A 24,651-nucleotide genomic window follows, 5' to 3' on the forward strand; every position below is an offset into this window, starting at 1 on the left:
AAAGATAGCCTATAGAACTTATGGGACAACATTAAGAGGATGTATTTTTGAATTATGGGGTTCCAGAAAGATGTAAAGATGTAGAAAGCTTATTTAATAAAATAACAGCTGAAAACTTCCCACATCTTGGGAGAGATATGAACATCCAGATTCAGGAAGCTCAAAGGTTATCAAATACATCCAACTCAAAAAAGTCCTCTCAAAAGAAAATTACAGTAAAACTGTCAGAAGTCAGTGACAAAGAGAGAATACTAAAAACAGCAAAAGGAGAGTCTTATCACATACAAGGAAATCCTCTTTGGACTAACAGCAGATTTCTGAACAGAAACCTTACAAGCCAGGAGAGAATAGGATGATATATTCAAAGTGCTGGAAAAAACCCTGCTAGCCCAAAATAGTATTACCAGAAAAGCAATCTTTCAGAAATGGAGAAATAAAGCGTCTTCCAGATAAGCAAAAAGCAGAGGAATTCATCATCATTAGAGAGGTCTTACAAGAAATACTTAAGGGAGTCCTACATCTGAAAGGAAAAAGACAATAACTACTATCATGAAAACATGAAATTATAAAATGTGTAAAGCAGGTATAGAAAGGTGAAATACAAATGAATCAAACCTTATTACTACAAAAGATTGCATAACAACAAAGATTAACAATAAGAGAATAGAAAAAAAAGGATACACAAAACAACCAAAAACAGTTAACAAAATGACAGGAGTAAGTGTTCACATATCAATAATAAACTTGACCATAAACAGACAAAATTCTGTAATCAAACATATAGACTAGTAGAATGGTTAAAAAAGTAAAAAATAAAATAAAAAATAAAAACACCCAATTATATGTTGCCTATAAGAAATTCATCTTACCTGTAATGACACACACAGATTGAAAATGAAGAAATGGAAAAAGATATTCCATGCAAACAGAAATCCAAAGCAAGCATGAATAGCTACACTTATATCAGATAAAACAGGTGTTAAAGTCAAAGGATGTAAAAAAGAGAAAAACACAGACATTATATTATGATAATAGGATCAGTTCAGCAAGAGGATATAATAATTATAAACACATATGAACCAAACACTAGAGTACCCAGATGTATAAAGCAAATATTATTGGATCTAAAGAGAGAGATAAACTACAATATAATAATAGTTGAGAACTTCAACACCTCACTCTCTGCACTGGACAGATCATCTATACAGAAAATCAACAAAGAAACATTGGATTTAAACTGCAGCATAGACCAAATGAACCTAACAGACATTTATAGAACATTTCATCCAACAGCTGCAGAATATACATTATTTTCATCAGCACATGAAACATTCTCTAAGACTGACCATATGTTGGGACACAAAACAAGTCTCAAAACATTCTTTTAAATCAACATTATTATCAAGTATCCTTTTTGACCAAAATAGAATAAACTAGAAATCAATAACCAGAGAAACATTCAAAACTGTAACAATACATGGAAATTAAAAAATATGCTCCTGAACACCAATTGGCCAATAAAGAAATTAAGAAGGAAATTAAGAAATTATTTGAAGCAAATGAATATAGAAACACAGCACACCAAAACTTATGGGATACAGTAAAAACAGTATTTAGAGACAAGTTTATAGCAATAAATGACTACATTAAAAAAGCAGAAAGAATTTGAATAACAATCTAATGATACACCCCAATGAAATAGAAAAGCAAGAACAAACCAAATTCCAAATTAATAGAAATAAAGAGATAATAAAGATCAGAGCAAAAGTAAATGAAATTGAGACTCAAAAACAATACAGAAGAAATACAACATGAACATTTGGCTTTTTGAAAAGATAAACAAAATGGACAAACCGTTAGCTAGATTAACTAACAAGAAAGTACAAAAGACCTAAATAAATAAAATCAGAAACAAAAAAGCAGACATCACAACTGATACCACAGAAATACAAAGAATCATAAGAGACTATTATGAAAAATACACAGCAATATATTAGAAAATCTAGAGGAAATAGAGAAATTCCTGGACACATACAACCTAGCAAGATTGTACCAAGAAGAAATAGAAAGCCTGAACAAACCAATAATGAATAATGTGATTTAATCAGCAACAAAAAGTCTCCCAACATAGAAAAGTCCAGTACTCTATGGCATCAGTGCTACATTCTACCAAAGATTTACAGAGGAACTAATGTCAATTCTCGAACTATTCCAAAAGAGGTGAGGGGAAGGGAATTCTTCCAAACTCATTCTGTGAGGTCAGTATGACTCTGATCTCAAAACCAGATAAGGATACAACAATTAAAACAAACAAACAAACAAACAAAAAACTACAAGCCAAGATCTCTGATGAAGACAGATGCAAAAATAATCAACAAAATACTAGCAAACTGAATCGAATACTATATCAAAAATATTATATACCATGATCGAGTGGGATTTATCCCAGGGATACATGAGAGATTCAGCATATGCAAATCAAGAAACATGATACATCACATCAATGGAATCAAACACAAAAATTATATTATCATGTTAAAAGATACCAAAAAAAAAGCATTTGATAAAATTCTACATTCCCTCATGATAAAAACTCTCGACAGTTTGGGTATGGAAGGAACATACCTCAAAACAATAAAGACCATATATGAAAAACCCACAGCTAACATCACACTGAATGAGAGAAAGCTGAAAGTCTTTCCTCTAAGGACTGGAATAAGACAAAAATGTCCACTTTCACCACTCTTACTCAACTTAGTTCTGGAAGTCCTAATCAGAGCAATTCGGCAAGAGAAGGAAACAGAAGACATCCAAATTGGAAAAGAGGAAGTCAAATAGTCTCTGTTTGCAGATGACATGATCTTATAAATAGAAAAACCTTTAACACCACCAAAAAATTCTTAGAATTGATAAACAAATTCAGTAAAGTTGCAGGATACAAAATCAGCATAGAAAAATCTGTAACATTTGTATATACCAACAACCTAGCTGAGAAAGAAATCACAAAAGCAACCCCATATACAATAGCTACAAAATAAAATACTTGGAAATAAATTTAACCAATAAGGTAAAAGATCTCTATAAGAAAAACTGTAAAACATGGATGAAGGAAACTGAAAAGGACACACACACAAAAGGAGAGGCACCCTATGATCATGGACTAGAAGAATTAATATTGCTAAAATGACCCTACTATCCCAAGCAATATACAAATTCTATGTATTCCTTATGAAAATACCAATGACATTCTTCACAGAAATAGGAAAAAAATCCTAAAATTTGCATGGAATCAAAAAAGACCTAGAATAGCCAAAGCAATCCTGAGGAAAAAGAACAATACTGGAGGCATCAGAATATCAGATTTCAAAATATACTACAAAATGACAGCAACCAAAAAACAGACCCACATACCAATGGAACAGTATAAAGGACCCATAATTAGACCCACATATTCATTTATCTCATTGTGGTTGATTTTTGATACAGGCATCAAGAATATTCATTGGGGAAAGAGCAATGTCTTCAATAAATGGTGCTGGGGAACTAAATATCCATAAGCAAAAGACTGACACTAGACCCCTATTTCTCACCATATAAAAAAAATCAACTCAAAATAGATTAGATACTTAAATGTAAGACCTGAAACTATAAAACTACTAGAAAATATAAGAAAATGCTTCTGGACATTGGTTTGGGAAAAAAGAATAGGACCTCAAAAGCACAGACAACAGAATAAAAAATAGACAAATAGAATTATATCACACTAAAAATCTTCTGCACAGAAAAGGAAATGATCAACAAAGTGAAGAAACAACCTGAAGAATGAGAGAAAATATTTGCAAACTATTCGTCCAACAAAGGGTTAAAATCCGGAATGTAAGAAACTCAAACAACTCAACAGATAAAAGCAGATAATCCAACATGCATACATATGTAACAAACCCGCACGTTGTGCACATGTACCCTACAACTTAAAGTATAATAAAAAAGATGGGCAAATGATTTGAATAGACATTTCTCAAAAGAAGACATACAAAAAACCAACAGATAGATGAAAAAAAAAATTCAACATAGTTAATCATCAGGAAAATGCAAATCAGAACCACAATGAGATATCATCTCATCCTAGTTAGAATGGTTATTATCAAAACACAAAAAATAAATGTTGGTGAAGATGTGGGAAAAAGGGAACTCTTATATACCGTTGGTGGGAATGTAAACTACTACACCCATAATGGAGAATGGTGTTGTGGTTCCTTATAAAACTACAAATAGAACTACCATATGATCCAATAATTCCACTACTAGGTACATATCTACAAAGAAGAGGAAATCAGTGTATCAAAGAGCTATCAGCACCTCCATATTTACTGCAGTACTAATCACAATAGCCAAAATAGGGAATCAGCCTAAGCATCCATCAAGAGAGGAACTGATAAAGAAAACGTGACATATATACAGAAATAAATGCTATTTAACCATAAAAAGAATGAAATCTTGTGATTTGCAGTAACATGGATGAACCTGGACTCAATGTATGTTAAGTGAAATAAACCAGGAAGAGAAAGGTAAAAACCACATGTTCTTACTCATATGCAGATGCTAAAAAATTGATGTCACATCACTAGAGAGTAAAATAGTGGTTTCCGGAGGCTGGGAAGAGGAGTAGGGGAGAGTGATAGAGAAAGGCTGGTTAAAGGATCCAAATGTATGACTAGATAGGAGAAATAAATTCTTATATTCTATAGTACTGTAGGATAACTATAATTAACAATAATTCATTATATATTTTCAGATAGCTAGGAGAGAGGATATTGATTGCTCCCAACACAAGAAAACGATGAATGTTTGAGGTGACGGACATGCTAAATACCCTGATGTCATCATTACAAATTGTATATGTTAAAATATCACTCTGTACCCCATAAATATATACAATTATTATATGTCAATTAATTTTTTAAAATATTTTTTAAAAGTATGAGTCATACTTTTAAAAGTATGAGTCATACTTTTAAAAGTATGATAAAAGTATCACCCAAATATGTGATCTGAGTAATAAAGACAAACAAATAAGAGATTTTTGCCTTTGGAAGTAAATAGGAACCACGCAAATTAGAAGTAATAAGGATCCACCTACAAACCTATAATTAAAAATGTTTAAGGCTTTGTGGTATATGATTAAAATCTATTTGGAATGGCTGGAAATGCTACATTTCCCATGAAGAAACACATTTGCAATGAGAGGAGTTCAATCTGCTTTTCAAATGGTGCGTTACCTCCTGTAGATATTCAAAGTCCTGAGACACAGCTCTCTTCAATCCTGGACCATCTGTCTCTGAGCAATTTTCTTCTCCATTGGGTCCAAGGGCTCCACTCTCTTCACTGGTTCGAATGACTCCCTTATCTCCATCACCCCCACTGCCTTTTCTTTCACTGCCTATATTGGCTGCATGTTCTTCCTGATCTCCAATGGCTGCATTGTCCTCATTGGCTGCACTTCCTCCATGGCTTCTATTGGCTCTATCCCTTCCATAGCCTCTGTAGGCTTCCTCTTTTCCACGACTTCTATCATAACCATCTTGCTTGCAGCTTCCATCTCTGCCATAGCTTGCCCTGATAACAAACTTCAATTAATGAAAGAAAGCCACGCAATAAAAACACATTTGGAAAGTTAGCAAGTAGAGCAGAATTAGGATGTGTCTTATACATATCTACCATGCCCAGGCTTGTCTTTGCTCTATGTGAACACTATCGGTATGATACAGGAAAGAAAAATGCCGCTATGTCTTGTCAGTCTTATGTAATGAATTAATGCCACAGCCGCCACCAATTTCCCAGATGCATTTGGATGGCAGAGGGAAGAGAACTTGTATTCTTTGTTAGGTGCATGTATTAGGTTAGCAGCAAGAATATGTAGTTTTTTCTTTCTTAAATATATACTATTTCATGCATTAGCAAGTTCACAGACACATGAATGATTAAGCCTATGTTTTTAGCTCAACCACGACATGATTAATTCTTCTTGCAATATATCTAGTTTGTATTCATTTCAACATCTGCCTTGATTTTCTAACATTTGTACTGACTGCTTTGCTACAGAACTTCATTGGTCTACTACTCCCAACAAGGAAGTTCAGCAATATAGACCTCATGTCTTGTGGAACTAAGTTATTTAATTGCCAAAAATACTAAGCTTAACAAAATGTGTCAATGCTCGCTTTTTGCATAGGAAACAAAATTAAATGTACGTGCCTGTGATAATTCTAAGAGTAAATTTATTTCATAATGGAATTCTAGATAGACTTTTTTGGTTGAAAAAAAATCAAAAGAGCTCTTGGTAATTTCTCCACCAATTAACCAGATAAAAATCATCTTAAGTGTATTATATATATGGTGATATCACAAAAGTTTGAGAAATGAATAGCTATGTTTGCAAATACCAAGACTTCATCTTAATGCTTGTTAAGTTACACACTTCCTTTGTTGTCTTTTCTCATATTCAGTATAGTTTTATAGAGTAGGATGATTCAGTGGCAGTAATTTTAAAAGAAACATCCAGACAATTCCAGTTATAAATTAATTATAAACTAATAAATACTTGAATGCTTATTTTGAAATACACAAATGACACAAAATTAGATGTTCTGCATTAGAACAATTTAAAATACATTATTGACCATCAAACCATTTACCAAAATGCAAGTGAAATTAAGTCAATCTCTTGGTAATAAATTTTGAAAATAAACCAAAGATGCAAATAGCTCTGCAGTCATAAAACATGGAGAGTATAAGTAATTTTTAAAAACCAACCTTGGACAACTAGGTGCCTCATAATAACTATTATTTACATCATCAACAGACTTATTGTTGTCATCATCATGGTCTTTACAAACATCATTAGCCTGATCAACCTGGTTATCCAAGTCATCATTGCCATTGGTATGATCATAGGTATCTTCATAAGTATCATTAGACTCATCATCATCATCACCATCAGTATCAGCACCGGCATCATAGAGTTCAACATAATCACCATCCTCTTCAGGTGGCTGAACGACAGGTGCAGGAGTTAACCAATCATTCCGGAAGATTTCAGAGAGTGCATTATAGCCTACCCATTCGTTTGTCAAGTATACAGGGGGTGATATTTTTCCTACTTTAAATCCATCTGGAACCTGTGTGCACAAGAAAGGTTAATGTAGTCTCTAGTAGCCTTTAATTTTCTTCTAGATTGGAAAGTTTCCAAGCTGACAACATTTTGAAATATATTTTAAGTTGAAACAAGGATGTTCACTCACTAGATAGAGCCAAAATTTTAGTGAGGATGAGATGTCAAAACCCAAAAATCAGACTGTGATTATTAGTGGATCACATAGGGCAGAATAAACTCACTTAAAAAAATTACCCATACTTGTCGGCTCAGGAGTGGACATTTGCTTTTGATGCTGGAGAGAACAGGTGATCTGATGCTCTTTAAAAATGGTAACTTTTGTTACCATTTTGTTTTACCTTTTGTTTTATGCCCTGACATTGGGATTAACACACAGTTCTTGAAATTGATATGTTAATTTCCCAGCACTGGTTTTACGTGCCATGGGTTGTCTTAAAGGATCTCAAACACTTCCAAAGTGCGAATTAATCTAAATCCATCTTTTAAGTATGGTATGTATCATTTAACAACTTTTGGGCAATCTGGAAGGGATGTGTGTATGGTAGCATAGAGGTAATTACAAAATTGAAATAGAATAATCTGAAAGCCCATTGCATTAGGACAATTTAAAATCTGCATTAGAACAATTTAAACATGTTCACAAAGAGTTAGAAGACTTTTTGTTTATGCAATCAGAGGACACTCTGTTTTTTACTAAATGTCTGATATTTATGCATTGCCTCATCACTCAAGGATTGCTATTAAAAGTTGGACATCTAACATGTACCCCTCAATCTGAGATTAGGTTTTACAAATAGCTTTTTATCACTACTCTCCCAGACATGTTATAAATGACACAAGAATGTGAAAATAAAATATTCTCTGATTGGTTAAGTGTTTTCCCATTTCAATTTTAATTTCTAAATTTTGTGTTCTATGTATTCACAAAGCAATGAGAATATATCTTTAAAATATTAATTAAAAAACTAAACTCTTTAACCTTTCTCTCAAGTGAAGGTGAGAATGTGTAAGTCAAAACAAATGAAAAATAAAAAAAAATAGACATTAATGTGTTAAGATGGAAACTTACATGGATGTCAACCAGCAACTTCTGATCAATAGTAGAATAAGGTGGTGATGACTGAGACCTCCTTCCAGTCACAGGTCTCTCTTCCTCAGAAGAAGATTCTATGGAATGCCAAAAATACATTAGTAACAATGGTGATTACAGTCATTGCCTTCATTTGTATAGTGTATCAGTTAAATCCCTTATTTTTTTTCTGTTTTTTTTTTCTTTTGTCATTTTTATGATTCCATTCAGGAAATATCACCTGAAAATTCTCATGGGGCCAGGATCTTAAATTCTCTTTTCAGGGGTATTAGCAGGGGTTCAAGTTTTCTTCCATCTGTAGACCTACATGGCTGCTCTGTTTTCAATATTAAGTGTACACTTGCCAAATATCTCTATCTATGTAAGAAGATACATGGTCCGAATGATAGCCAGGTAGACACATTTTTAAAAAATATATCAACAGTAGGAAGGGCTGGGAGTACCACTGGCTTCACATACTGACAAGCAGAAAAAAAGCCCAACAGTGTATTTATCAAAAGAGGATAGATTAGCCAAAACTCTCAAGAGGAGAGTTCATTCTTCAATCTTAACCCCCACAAATTTCCACCCAATGATATATCCAGATGTATTTCAATACAGTTGTGGAGTGAACTACTGAAAAGAGATAACACCCCTTTCTATAAAGCTGGGAACCTTTCTATAGTAGCAATGTACAACAAAACTTTCTGCAGTGATAGAAATTTTCTCTATCTGAACTGTCCATTAACAGTAGTCATTAGTCACCCATGACTACTGAGCATTTGAAATGTGGCCAGTATACCTGAGAAATTGACTTTTAAATTTTATTTAATTTTCATTTTACTTTTTATTTTAATAGCTACATGTGGCTAGTTGCTACCACAATGAACAGCTCAATTCTATAGTGTAAATATTTCCATTTAAAATATAAATGTATCTGGTTTGGAGATTAGGTTTTATTTTTGAGTTGTGGTATGGTAAATAACCCCTGTGATTAAAATCCAGTGAGAATATTTAACAGGCTCAAAATTCAGGTCTGGGTGAGTGTACTTAGAAAAAGCTTCACTAAGAGAAAACTCAGTTCCCTGTTTAATGTTTTTGTGTGCGTAGATTTTCAAGATAAATACTATTGTCCCTCTTATTTTCAGTCTTGGTATACATAGCCAAAGTATAGATACTGCAACTCCAAAAGACATATATTTATTTGCAAATACTGCTGTCCTTTGAGAACATTACACTGAACACATGCTAAAATTTGTGCCCCCATCTTCTGGCACTATTGTACTTGTGCTTTTTTTTTTTTTTTTTTTTTTTTTTTCAGGAAACCATTTTCTTTTAAGTCTTTTGGTATGTTAGTAGACCAAATAAGTTCAAGTGACTGCACTAAGATTTTGAGACAAATTTGTAGTAAGGTGCTCTGAGATTTCCGCCATGATGAAGCATGTAATTTCATGGGAATATCAAGTGGTCTGTGTAGCATAAACAATAAAATAAAAGAATTTTGGAACTGAAAAGACATTTAGCTATTATCTGCACAGATGCCTTCTCCCTTCTATCAATGTTATGACTGCTTTGGGATCTAATCCAGAATTTCCTTATTTCAAAAACGTCACATGAATAAACCTTACATTTTTAGTTGTTTGCCCAGTATTAGTAAAATTAGCCATAGTCAAGCCAGAAAGAAAACACTTTGGGGAAAAATTTTTAAAAGTGTGCTTTTCACCCAGGCTTATCTAATTTTTACAACATAGTATTTGTGTATGAGAGGACAGTGCTATTTAAAAGAATTCTGCCTTCGTCTGAGTCACTTAAGAAGAATAATGTGTTTTTAAGTTTTGATCTTCAAATATTCACTTTTCAAAAAGTGAAGTACATCTGTATCATTTTTATTATTAACATTTAAAAAAAATCAGTATGCTACGTTTTTACGTATGACTCAGAGACTCAATCAGCCATTTTTCCCTTGCTTAACTTACCTGGATTGCTTAAAACTGGATAATGCCAGATTGCATGATCTATGACACAACTTTTGGCTTTGTTTACCCTAATATTTCACAATCTATAATTCATTTAAATTCTCTCAAAAGCACATCTTAAATAGTTTTTTGAAATTCACATCATGACTTTTGAAGTTATTTTCTATGATTTGATAGATTAATTGTTCATGTATTTTGAGTAAAACCGTCACTCTGTAACATTTAGGGATATTTATGAGATATTGTCCGATTTTGGAGAGGTGAAGTAACCAATTGATAAATGAAACACACACTCACAACCCCTCCATACAATATTCTAACTACTACCTATAAATTTTAGACTGCTGGAGAGGCCTCTCTCAAGTTCCTTTACCATATTTTTCTTACGTGGTATAGAAACTTAATAAAGTTGACTCCCCCCGCCTCCTTAGACACATTCCTAACTGCTACCCAACAAAAAGAAGAAATTTCAGAAAAATTGTTTTCCATTTCTTAAAGGCCACCACTGACCACCCAATTGCCAAATACAATGGCTTTCAGGTCCTAATCCTACTTGGGCTCCCTGACACTTTTGATTCATTCCTTCTTGAAATTCTTCTTTCTTGACTTCTGAAATATAAATTGTTAAACAGTAGCTCTGTGTTTTGCCCACGGAAATTTTGTGCTTTGAATCACCTGATGCTGCCAGCCAATTTTGACGATTTTGCGAACTCCTTTGTCCGATGTCAATGGGCTTCTGAGCTTGTTCCAAAAGAGACCGCTGAAGAACGCTAATGAAAAGACAGAAAAGCATGTGCCATGTCCTAACATTCATAAAGGATATGTATAACTCAACATAAAGTCCAACAAAAAGTTTTGTTTAAACATATGGGTATATATCAAACTGAAAAAGAAGTATAGCTTAAGTAATAATTTCCAATTTCCATTTTCCCCCAAACTTGCTATTTTGTCTAGAATAGAGTAATAATTTCCAAAATAAGAAAAAATATGTTTCCATAGAGTGTATGTTTCCTTTATATATATATTAATTTCTAAACATTTCTATAAGCTTTTAAAGCTAATATTCAGACAATATTTTTACCTGAGCAACACAGCAATAAACATAACCTTATAGTGTATGTGAGTATTTTAACATAATAAACAAGTTACTGCTATGTCATATATTCTATTGTTATTATCCACATTTTTAAATGCTTGAAATTCATGTTCTTAACGTCCCATTCCTGATTTAAATAGCTACACTGACAGACAAATAGAGCACTTTCATTCTTACTATTCAAATTTAAAGAATATTTAAAGAGTTGCTTTGGACTAGTGCTGCTAAATTTTACAGTTATTTTGATATTTCTATATGGGAAGGACTTTGGTTACTGATTTAGGCCTGGAACAGACAAAATTTTTTCCATGGCCCCAAATTTCAGAAAAGACTTGAGTTTCATTTAAGCTAACTTCATAAATTTAACTATATTTAAAGGCAATGTATTTGTTATTCATAAATTCAAAATCCTTTTGTAAAGTGAACAATTACTCTGAGTTTAACATCAAGTATGGATTTTCTATATTGGATTTTATTAAAGTCATGTTCCATGACACCAAAACCAACTACTCAAAACTAAACTGCTTTCTTTCCTTTGAGGTCAGATCAACCATGACAATCCATTCATTGAGTGCAGAGAAAAAGAAAGTTCCCAGTCTTGCTTTACAATTTTTCAAGATTTCTGCACTCCAGTTAAATCTAAAGACATAATTGTGTGTGGTTTTTAAAGTAATGAAGCAGGAAAATATATACTACATAACATTAATTGTATGCCATCTGACCATACTGTCCAATATCTTGAATATAGTGAGTGTTCAATAAATATTTACTAACTGAATCAATATAGGCTAAATTCTCTCTATTGTGATTTGGGGCTGGAGAGGGTGTGATTTTCTTTAAAAATCTACCTTAAAATTTGGTTTTCAAATATAATAGAATGCATACAATATCTAAAATATGGAATGTGATCTTTGAAAATTACTGAAGATCAATATTACAAAGATTAAAAAATACAGTGACTAGTATCAATATTATATATGATATTTTATTTATATAATGTTGAGTTTTAGATTTGATTTTGACTATAGAACATTTTTAGGCTTACCCATTCTGTGGCATTAGCTTCTGAAGTTAAAGATAATTGGTGTGTGTGTTTTATCATGCAGCACATGTATGAAAATTCACTTGAAATTTCATGTCTTTTTATCATTGCCTACTAATTGAATACTGTCAAAGTATTTGTTGTTATTGTTTCTTTTTAAAATTGTGAATCTTGCCATCTATTTATCTAACTAAATATCACAGACACTGCAGTATGACCAAATATGAAAGATATAGGTAATGGGTCATTGCAGTTAAGGTTTTAAATGTGGGCCAAGAAAGTCAATGGTGATGATGTTGTCACGGATATTTTAGTTGACTTCACAAAATGTGGTATCAATGAAATAATTTTTAATTTTCCATTTGATAATTATGAATAATTTTAATATAGAAATCAAAGACACATACCTTGAAGAGAACTCAACATGATGTGCATGATCCTGGTTGTTAGGCACAGAAGGGGATCTCTCTTGAACCTTAAAGACACAATGCAATACTTCAGTAGAATTCTTGATCATAAGTTGTTCTGAACTATTAATTTGTGGGAAAATGTCTGTTTTCATATATATTTTCCTAAAATCTAACATAAAATATATTTTTAATAAAGAGATTCTATTTTATAATTACTTATAACATTAGACTTGCTTAACCATAATTTCTGATGGTATATTTGATCTTTAGTATAGGAACAGATTCTGGAGCTCATATAATCAAAATCTTAATTTATTGTTGAGGAATCTGTAGCCTAAAGAGGAAAAATGACTTTTCTAAGAATTTTATGTCAAGTCAAGGGAACATCTAAAATCAGAATGCAGGTCTCCCAATGTCTAATTTAATGTTCTTTCCATGTTATCACATTGCTTTTACATCAAGTTTAAACTTCTCACTCAGAATTTAAGTTCTAATTCTTACACACTCATCCTTTTATGCTAACCCTAGATTTTCAAAAGTTGTCACACACACACACATACATTTCATTAAAATCTCTCTAGTCAAAACTGTCCCATCTTTAAGAAAGTATGTTTTTCTGCTTTACAATTTGACTGTACTATCCTAGTTAGTGTTCCAAGTACTGTTTCAACTCTAAATAGATTAATCTGCATTTTACTAATCATACAATCATTGAATGTAGCCAAATACTCAAGAAAGGGTGCATATAATAAGCCAGCTTCCATCAGTGGGGGAATTTTACTTTCTGCCAACATTGGTAGACAGGGCCAGGGAATGTTGCCTTGCCTCACTAAGTCTTGTATCACCAGGTTTCTACTCAAAGAAGTTTCGGCTGCCCAAAACATAGGTCATTCTGACATGCAACAAGGCAGTCATACTAGATTCTTTAAAAAGGAAATTTAAGTGTGTTACTTTTTTAATCTAGCATATTCATGCTGATAAACTCATTCTGTACTTTCTAGAAACTAGAGTAGCCTTAGTACATTATTTTTTCTTTATGAAGTGACTTATCAAGGCTCTCTCTACACTCTGAGAGACAGGTAGGTAAGGGTAAGCATCTGCCTATTTTTTTCCCACTCTCAATTGATATAATTGGTATCATATGACCCAGTCTGTGACTTTTGGTTTATGAAGCTGATCTTTGGAAGTTTATTGACACTACTATTAATCTACAAAAAGGTTGTTTTAGATGGCTGGCTATTAGGAATACTGGCTATGATGATGATGCTTCCTTGTCTAGACAAGAAAACCTACAACTCTGGCCTCACCAATATATGTACTAAATAGGATACTATTAATATAGTCATGAAAACAGAAGTCAAAGTGGACACTAGTACTAACTTAATTATTCTTATAATTGTAAAACAAAACAAAACAAAACACAGATTAAATGACCCAGACCCTGTCACAAACTGCATCCCAGACCAGAGCTAATCAAGGAAAAATATTTGTGTGTTTGTGTTACAAACTGAAACTGCCAGCATTTTTCATGTACAATATTTTTGCTTAAAGAAAGACTGACAAACTATGATTATTCAAACTCTGGGTATTTGGTAGACATTTTATTTTTAATGAATAAAGTAAACCTGTCAAGTTAAGGGGAAAAAACACATGCTACAATTTAGCAATGATAAAATTTGAGCTTACAAAGGAAAATTAGAATTTTCAAACATATCTGCCACCAAGCATTTGACAAGTTAACAATACTCAGTAACTTTTATGATGTACTTGATGGTAACATTAACAAATGCTGTTTTTTGATATTGTATAATGAAACATGTAAACGTCTGGGAAGATCTACATACAAAGTGAGCTAATATTTTCCAACTGACCAATGCATGAAGTTAAAAATCATGCATAAAACAAAACATCTATTTATAGTATAAGATAGACGAATTGAGTTTTATTATTAACTGAATATACAACATTTCATCGATATGGTTTTAGATTCCACTTCTCTAGTTTTGGTATATTATTCAATAATTTACTCAATTATCTAAACAATCTATGAAAATTGTCCCTTTCCAACTACCTATGTGTGAGAAGCCAGCTTTTATTCGTATACTTCAACCAAAACAACACATGGCAACAGACTGAATGCAGAAGCACATGTGAGAATCCAGCTGTCTTTCATTAAGCAAGATACATTTAACAGACTTACAAAAATGTAAAACAATGTCAATCTCTCTAAAATTTTGTTTTGGGAAAATACAGGTTTTTCATTAAAAATGTGTTTCTTATGTTAACATGTAATAGTTTCATTACTTTTAAATGAATTAATATTTTAAATGTTTTCCAGTTTTAACTTTTAATAAATTAAATATCATATGACACAATCCATGTAGTAAATGAAAGCTTTTTGAGGTCCTCATTGTTTAAGAGTATAAAGGGACACTGAGACCAAAAAGTTTAAGAACCATTGTTCTAGGTTCTTACTAATGTCATAACAACTCATATTGAAAAATTCACCTCAATTTTTTTAGGATTTGAAATGTGTGGCTGCAATGGCTCCATTTGGACTTCAGCCTGAATCGAATGAAATACTTCATCATTGTCTGATGATTCATCTTCTTTGTCCTTTGAAATAAAAAGGAAAGTAACTGTTTTAATTGCAGTTAAAATGCAAGTGATAGGAACAACTTCATCATCTTAATGCTGAGCTGTTCATATGTATTATATAATATATAATTTAAAACAATACACAATTTAAAAGAACAATATCCAAATACTAAAAATGATTTAAATCAGTAGTTTCTAATAGTGTTTGGTTCTGGATCCCTTTCAGAATCTGAGAAATGCTATAGACTGTCCACAGAAAATTGCATATAGACACACCTATTATGTATATTTTCTGGTGGATTGCTGACCTCCTGAAGTTCATCTACAGGGTCCAGGTTAAGAATCTGTGGCCTAAAACTTGATTAACTCATAACACCAAACTAACTGTCACATTTAGCAAGCTATTATAACTTCAAAGTTTGATCTTCCTGAGCAATGGAAGATCTGTAATACAGTGGTGCAAATATTTCTCCCTAATTGAGCTCTAGGAGTTTAGGAAACTGTTTTCCCCTTTAATCCAATCAATATTATCTCTTCAACTGAAAGATTAATAAAAATGCATGTTTTTTGTTTGTTTTTTGCTGGTGACTTAAAGCACCCACCTATGTCTCTCAACTCTAATAAAATTTCAGGTATTATGAAAGATCTGTGACTTTGACTATATTATCAATAATTTTCTTTTCCTCTATATTTTCTTCAATGACCACATATAAAGATATAAATGCTTGTACAAGAGCCTAGAGTCATGAGATTGGTAACTATTATTTATTGACTTTTAAAAATTTTAGAATGGCTTTCAACATGTATGTTTAAAACAATAAATGACAATAAGTATGTGCCATGCTGGTATTACTGAATCTTTCAGAGATCAATGAAAGTCTTATTCATAAATGCGAAACTCATTAGATCTAATTGATTACTAGGGCTCATCAAAAATAATCATTAGCGTTTTAGATGAGCTAGTTTTTGCCAAATGTCACCATTCTAGACTTAAACCTCCCCTTTCTCCATCTAGTTTCTTGCTCTTTATAGTTCCCTTTTTCTCTGAGAACTAGACATCCATTTTCCCTTTTGGGCCTTGCTTCTCTTGCTGTTCCTACCTTTTCTCATGTTAAACATGTCAACAAATTAGCATTTGTTTAATTGGTTCAATGTGCACAAACTCAAAGAATTTCTTACATAGATACTCAGATAAAATTCATTTGTAATTACTGCAACGATTATTATTAGGTAAATAGATGTGGATAAAAGGGTATAAGTTAGGATCATCACAATGATTCCTTTTACACAAATGGATGTGGGGAATATTAGAAAACAACTGCTCCCCTAATCTTATCTAACCTCATTAATTTGTTATCAAGCCCATAATTCTTCATTATCAGTTTAGACCTACCAGATTAAATTCAATAACTCAAGGAAAATCATATTCACTTTTTATTAAATGATTTTTGAAACAATTATGTTTTAGTGACTGTTCCTAGATAAAATGGAGTTTGATATACTGTAATCTACATTTCTAAAGGGTACAGATGAAACCACCCTTATTAACTTATAAAATTAATCACAGAAGAAGAGAGGGGGAAGAAAACAATATACCAAGTTTGCAGCACGTTTAGCATTAATCTTTAGGTCAGCTTGCTCTCTGACCTCCTTCCTCAATAGATGTTTGTTGCCTATTTTCCTAGAATCACGTAGACCTTGTTGCAACATCATCATTCCCCTTAACTGCTCTGTAGATAACAACTTAAACATTATGAAATGTTGTTTTCCCTTCGAGATACTTTTTCAGGTCTTGCATACCAGTGAAACTATTGTCAATCAACTGGTTTGAAGGACCCCACTGACGCCAACTGGTCTGAAGGAGCCCACAAGAGGGTGACTCACCAAAAAATGCAGTTTCCACATCCCGATGATTTCAAGGACCATCAACCTTACCCTGACCAATCAACAACTCCAATTATCCAGCACTTCACCCTCTACCATTCCCTTAAAAACCCCAACCCAGAACTCCTCCAGGAGATGGATTTGAGGGTCTCCTCCCCACCTCCTCACTCCATGCCCTGCTGATCATTAAACTCTTCTCCTGCTGCATCCCTGATGCATGTGTACTTGGTCTGTTACTATGCAGTGGGCATACGAACCTGTTGGTCTTATAACACAGAGAATAATTTGTAAATTGTTTCATGTTCTGTGAAGCCACATAATTGATTAATTATGTAAAACGGGCAGTATATTAGTGAAACAAGTCATAAATATGGTAACTATATACAAAATATTTTGGAAACTGCTTTGCCTTCTCATTTTAACCTTGATTTAAACATCCTGTAGTACAAAAATGAGTGTAATTTACTCAGTTAGTATAGTTCAGCATTCTATTGGAAGAAAGAATAAACCAACTTAAAGGTTAGAGTAGCAAAAACAAATTTTGTTTTGTGCTTATTTTTGATGAGTTATCTTTGAAATTTTAAGTTATGAAAGTAATTTTTAAAGATCCAAAATAGTAATTTTAAATGTGCATTTGTTGACACTTTATTAGATAAAGAATAATAGGCAGAAAACCAATAATTAAAGCTATATTTCAGTAGAGATATTGAAAAATATTTTTCTCATATTTAGTCACAATTATGTAGAAATTTCAGGAAAATTTATTTGAAGTACAAATTATTTATCTTCTGTGGAACACAAGGAATATTTACTTCATTTGGTTTTACTGAGAAAAATCATCAGCATGAGCTATCACATTTTCTCCTCATTTTTGACTCAGAGTAAAAATATCAAAAATTCTTACTTTATCAACTTGTCTCAATTCTTCCTCATGCTGATTAAAGATATCTTCCCATCTGCGTTGGCGCCTTCGCCTGCGGGCTTCTAAATCTGAGAGTTCAAGCTCTTCAGGTCTCCGTGATGACTTTGCCCTGAACCTCTTTGGTGATAGTCTTTTTGCCAGTGCTTGCCTCAGAGTAGAAACTTTCGATTTTTTCTCCCGTGCCTGTTCTGGTTGTGAGTAAAACCTATTTGATGACAGATTTTCCATCAGGGTTTGCAACGGACCGAGTGGCTTTGAGTTATTTGAGTTTGGTGCTCGAAGCAAGTCTTTTGATAGTCCCTCTATCAGTGCTTGAACTGAGCCAATTGCCTGTGGGGGTTCTAGTGTCCAAGCCTGTGCCTGAGGTGATCTTTCAGTTTGACCCTCTACTGGAATGAGCACCTGAGTATCCAAATGTAGTGGCAACAACACATGGTGATCCTGTGATAGCAGGGGCAGGAATATCTGGGCATTTACTCGTAATGACTCAGGTTCCTCTGCCTCAGTCTCTGCCTGTGCAGGCTCGGCAGCCTGTTCCTGTACCTCTGGCTGTTCAGGTTCCTGGTTCTGCTCCAGCTCTTGTTCAGGCACCTGGTCGTGCCTCTGCTGTTGTTCAGGGGTCTGGCCCTGCCTTTGTTGTTCAGGTACCTGATCTTGACCCTGAAATTCCTCTGGTACTTGGTCCAGATCTTGTGGTTCTGATGTCTGGGTCTGGGCCTGCTGCTTTTTGGATACCTGGGCCTGTACCTGCAAAAGCCTAGGTGCCCTAACCTGTGCCTGTAGTGGCATGAGCACCCTGGCTGCCCTCCGTAGTCGTGGAGGTGCCTTAATCTGCATTTGTAGAGGTTTAGAGGCCTTAGCCTTCACCTGAGCCTGTAGTGGCATGAACACCCGAGCTGCCCCTTGTAGTCGTTGAGGTGCCTGAGCCTGCCCCTTTAGAGGCCTAGGTGCACTGTCCAGGGCCTGCAGTGGCATGAATACCCTGGCTGCTCCCTGTAGCTGCTGAAGTGCCTGGACCTGTGGCTCTTCTCGATCAGGAAGCCACCTTGGCTGAGAGGGTTCTCCATGCAGGACTCTAAGTGGTCTGCATCTGCTGCTGGTTGGCAATCTCAGAAGCTCATGAGTGCAAGAGGGTCCTCTAAAATAAACACACAAATTATTGGCATACAATTAGAAATTTTAGTGGAATGGAGCCATTCAGGGGCATTGTTTTTACTTTAAAAGATGGACATTTTCTGCAATGAAGATATCTCTAGTAAATCTTTCCGAAATCATTCCCTTAACGTCTGAAATATTCTGCAGGTAACATTTGTATTACTAATGTATTCAATTATTAATGAAATCTGATATCTACTTGATCATTCACTTGCCAGATATTAAGGAGTCTTTGGGTAGTAATAAAGAATTCTCCTCACATTTTCACTCAATATCTCTTAAAAACAGAAATTTGTTATTTGTTGCATCAGAAAGAATTAAGTCTTTCCGAGTCAAAGGCAACAGTATGGAATCAACTGCCTTATGTGAATTGCTATCATCAAATTATATATGCAATTTGTGGAACGCACCTGAATCTTCTCATGGTGTACTGTTCCTTAATAGCTTCTTCTCTTTCAAAGATCAAAGGTATTCCTTTTTTTATGAAAGAGAAAAACATAATGCATAAACAGTCAGCAGATAAGCATGTTATCCACTTTAGTCACGTTGTTCCCTCTGCTTCTCAGGATGTGGAGTGAATTACAAGGGCAAGAAGGTAGCCCTTCAAACGTACTTGGTTTGTGATGTAGACCATATTCTAGTTTCTAGGCCCACTTTTGCAGCACAATATAGCTATTGCATGCAGATTAATTTCTCTGAACAGAGAAAAGAAAATTTAGCAATCTGATTTCTGCAATTCTAAAGAGAAAGAAGAGAGAATGTGACAAAGGGAGAATGAGACAAGAGAAACTCTAAATAATGGTGAGCAAAACTTAAAGCTGTGGGCTCTAGATGTAAGGACCTTATGGCTTGAGACTGATATTTGGTCTTTTCAATGAGAAAGCAAATTCTTAATTCTGTGTTTTACACTAAACACATTGAAAGCTTTCAGCTTCTTTCCTATCAGCTGTACTACGACTACTGAAATATAGAAGCTTACAAACAAGAGTTTTCTTTTGAATTTCCTGTATTAACATGTTTAGAGCAACTATATTTATATCTTTAGTGTAACTTCCATATACATGGAACTTTTCCTACAGGTAACATTTCGGAAATTTTGCAACTCTGGAAATTAGCAAATTACCAAGTAGATGTGTGGTTTTCCTGAACCCATTTGAAACTGGCTGGCCTCTGTAATGTTGGTTCAATAACTTCATTACCACAGGCAAATAAATTAATTCTTGCTGCTCCTTGCCTCAAAACATGATACATGTACAGATACAATAAGCCCCACTGCAGTCAATCCCACAGCTGATCTGAGGATGCCTGTTTTTACAAGTTTTCCCTTTTACATTCCATTGTTACTCTCAACTCTGCCTATGGTCCGCAAAGTCAAATGTGGAATATGTAACATAACATGTAAAGTTAGAACTTCCCAGGGGCTTCTTCTGGACTTGATGAAAATCCATTCAGGCACTTTTGTTTTTATTTATTTTTTTTGAGGCAGCATCTTGTTCTGTCACCCGGGTTGGAGTGCAGTGGCACAATCTTGGCTCACTGCAAATCCTGCCATTTTTAACAGAAGTTCACTTTTATTAATAGACAGAAGTTTATGTTTATTTGTATAAATTAGTTCCTTTAATTATATTTTATATTTGGATTTAGTACATAAAACAAGCTTTATATGGTGCACAAATACTACTTCAAAATTAGCAGTCAATAAATGGTTAATTACAAATCCATTTATCTCTTGTAGAGTCAAAATGCCAGCTGAAAAAAATAGTAAGATATACATTTTTACCTTTTATCTTTTATTTATTTTATTTAGTTACTTAAAATTGGCATATCACAAAATTTTATTGGATGCTTTCAAGGTCTTCATAAATATGAACATTTGCCAGGTGAAACTGGCAAGAATTAGTAACTATACACACACAGACACACACAAACACACACACACACACACGCATGTAAGAGATAATAAAATAACAGCACATGGCATATTAATGGAAAAACTAAATATCGAAGGCCTCAGAAGTTTTACTTTCAATCTAATTCTTAAACAAATATTTTTTCCTGGAAACAATACATGAATAAACTCTGAATATTCATTTCAGTAAAATAAAACTTCACAGATTCTACCTTTTTTCTGTCTTTTTTTAATGATTCCAGTAAGATGCCTCGTTAATGACTCAACAACATGTCGTTCATTTTTTATTTCCCGAACAAATGGGTGATGAAGCATGTTTGCAGAAGTAGGACGAAACAGGAAATTTTTTATCGTACACTTTTCCATGAAATTGTGGAACTTACGGGACCTAAAAAATGAGTCAAAGAGAGAAAAAATGTGTTCTCAGGCCTGCCAGACCTCTTCCCACCACTACCCACATGCCTCTCTGAAAATCATATTTGGAGAGAGTTGCCTTTAGGCATTGTTGTCTTTTCAATTGCCAAATATCCTGCAGTTTAGCAACATACATTATAAAGTGAGGCCATTTAGACCTCAGAAAAAGAAGCAAGAGTAGTCAATAGCATATTCCATCTAAATTACAGTAGAAATTTCAATGAGTTAACTGTATGTACCTGGTAAAAACTCAAGTGCAGATATGATGATTAGTTAATGTGATATATGAGTCTGCAAGACTAGATTGATTGGCCCACAGCAGTCATACTCTGTATTTTTCATTTGACTATACGCAGTTTTAACTACAGAGGAATGAATATAATGATGTAAAAAGAGGGTGCTAAAAGCACCAGGACTAACTAATCTTGTAAAATGACCCATGAAAATAGATGTGGCCATAAAAATTGAATCCATGGAAAGGGTTAAATTGAATTTCAATGCAGAATGTTAGCAATCAAATCATAGTCACCACTTCTACCAGGGAAAGCAATAAAAACTAACAATAAACAAAAGTTTCAGGTACAAGATCAACAAGCTTCAGAGAGAAGGATTCCCAAGTTTAGCTGGCACGTAAGTGCCCTGGGAGAACAAGTCTTCTGCTCTAGGTCTGTGTGTGTTTAGTTTAAAGGACTAATCAACAGGGCTGCATATAACTGACTGCCTATATAAGCACCACAAGAAACTTCACAAATAGTTACCATCAGTTCATCCCATTACTGGGGAAACAACTGAACATGCCCATTAATGGCAGTATAGTAATATCATCAGAAAATACTATAGAGGATATTACTTATTTAGAGTTGGCTAGCTACCTCTTAATGAAAACTGGTCATTTAGACCTCCCGGTTAAGATATTAGATTTTAGGAAATATTGTTCAACAAGGATGGTGGAGCAGGACTGACCAAATGAATTAAAACTTCTTTGCTAACATAAAAATGTCAAGTCAATGTAATTAGGAGATCAAGACATTCATCTTTACCATCCGCTGGATTTGACTGTGGGAGCAGATTCACGCAAAATAACGAAGAGAGCTTCCAAGGGTTGAAGGTTACACAGAGCTGCAAAGGGAAATAGATACATTTAGAAAGAATGAGAAGGGTAACTAAAGAACGCACTCCTCATTCCAGAGGGCATTCTCAGTGATCTTTCACATATTATGTTGAGTAAACACTAAGGGACAAATAGATACAAAAGAATGTATTTCAAAAGAAAAAGAAATACTTGTTTTAACGCAATGTTGCAATATATAAGATTCTCAAGTTTCACTATCATCAAGTAGGATAGACTAAGAGTAAACTAGACAAAATATTTGAAATATATAGTTGATAATTTACAACTAGAAAAGTTAACTGAAAGTGAAACAAGCACACCTCTATGTTTTTGTATTGCAGGTATTTAGTTATAAAATTGGAATATGCAATTATAGACTGAAAAATTCAACCAAACTACTAGCTTAGTACAATAATATATAAAGAAAAATGATTTAGTAGTCTAGAAAGCTTAGAAGAATCTGTTTTGGAAGCTGAGAGTTCTAGAAAAAAAATAGGTACAGTGCAACTGTTAAGAATACACCCCCTAGAGTAAGACAATCTGGGTTCAAACCTAGCTCTACCTTTGTGACTTTGGGCAAATTACTTAACCTATCTGTATCTTGGTTTCTTCATCTGAAAAACAGGAAATGTAGCAAGAGGAATTCCTTCAAAGAATTGTCATGAGGATTAATTAGCAACTTACAAGTAGAAGTGTCTTTACCTCATAAACATATACACCTACTATGGATGCACAAAAATTTTTTAAATAATATTTTTTAAATCCCCCTCAAAAGTATCTGACATGTAGTAGATGCTAAATAAATACCAGTTATTGATATTATAACAAAGATGTTGACTCTATGGCACTCTGAGACTGTGCCAAATTACTGGACTTTCATTCTCTGTTTCATACACACAGGCATAAAAATAAAAACCTATTCCAATACGTGCTATATAAATTAATTGCCTCATTGGTTTGAGAATTTTGGTTTTTCCTGTAAGTGTTTAAATATGCCTCACTTTACTTATTTCCTCTTGCGTTTTGATTAAAGAAAGTTGGCAGCACAAAAAATCCCCAGTGGAGAACCATAGTGTCAATTTCATCTAACATTACAAGTGTGTCATTCTTGTGAGGATAATTTGATATTAATGACTCTTGATAGAGCCATCCTTTCTCTCCCAAAACGCATCCTCAGAAAAACCTAAAGTGACAAACTGACCTTTCATAGTAGTAGACAAAAACTCCACAGAGTGATTTTATGAGGGCTATACAAAGGCAGTTGTTAAAAGGCCAAGCTTTGTTTTCAATTACATGGGTATAAATTAATAGAAGGTGCATTTTTATAATTGAGGCAGAATTAGCTCCAAGCACAAAATATCAGGATCATATTTAACCCTTTTTATTCTTTTACTATGTCCAATCAGTCTCCAGGTTCTCTCCTTTAAACTTATTGTAAGTGAGTTTGTACAATATTAAACAGTTGTCATTTATTAACATCTGAGCAACAGTCAGTCCACTGACAACATCTTCAGGGGTCAAGAGCTAGGACACAGAATAGGTAAGTTTTCTTTAACAGAAAGGAAAAGTTCACAAAGGAATGGAGCATAGGGTGGGTACAACAGCAGCTGTTTATGGTTTCCTATATAGTCTAATTTCAGTAATGTCAGTAACTGCCCCCTCCAACCCATATCTCATAACACTACCTAAATGTTCATCATTAGAGGTTCATTCCTTTGAAACAGCAAGCCTCTCTTAAAAATCACATTATCTCTTGAAGGGTCGGACACATATTAAACTGGGCTTAGTTTGCATTAGGTTAAATAATGTGGTTTATTCTTAACACACGTTGAGATCTGAGGGAATCTTCTGAATATTGAAGGAATAGGCCTCTTGATGGGACAGGGGTAGA

The 24,651-nt window shown here is 33.8% G+C and overlaps 1 protein-coding gene across 5 annotated transcripts in view; it reads right to left on the reverse strand.

The window, feature by feature from the left end:
- NRK (Nik related kinase) overlaps positions 1–24,651 on the reverse strand; it is a 135,487-nt gene that overhangs the window by 30,028 nt on the left and 80,808 nt on the right. For 4 of the 5 annotated variants that reach the window (XM_073013493.1, XM_073013494.1, XM_037988986.2 and 1 more), the window contains exons 10-19: positions 22,690–22,768; positions 21,448–21,623; positions 19,737–19,800; positions 18,154–19,309; positions 15,276–15,383; positions 12,765–12,832; positions 10,895–10,989; positions 8,244–8,341; positions 6,814–7,178; positions 5,280–5,616 (exon numbers count right to left, since the gene is read on the reverse strand). In XM_073013493.1, the coding sequence (XP_072869594.1) occupies positions 5,280–5,616; positions 6,814–7,178; positions 8,244–8,341; positions 10,895–10,989; positions 12,765–12,832; positions 15,276–15,383; positions 18,154–19,309; positions 19,737–19,800; positions 21,448–21,623; positions 22,690–22,768 (2,546 nt within the window). The remainder of the gene's footprint in view (positions 1–5,279; positions 5,617–6,813; positions 7,179–8,243; positions 8,342–10,894; positions 10,990–12,764; positions 12,833–15,275; positions 15,384–18,153; positions 19,310–19,736; positions 19,801–21,447; positions 21,624–22,689; positions 22,769–24,651) is intronic. The other variant, XM_037988987.2, reaches the window with a different exon arrangement.

Source organism: Chlorocebus sabaeus, chromosome X (assembly GCF_047675955.1).
Source record: "Chlorocebus sabaeus isolate Y175 chromosome X, mChlSab1.0.hap1, whole genome shotgun sequence".
In the NCBI taxonomy this organism is placed as follows: Eukaryota; Metazoa; Chordata; class Mammalia; order Primates; family Cercopithecidae; genus Chlorocebus; species Chlorocebus sabaeus.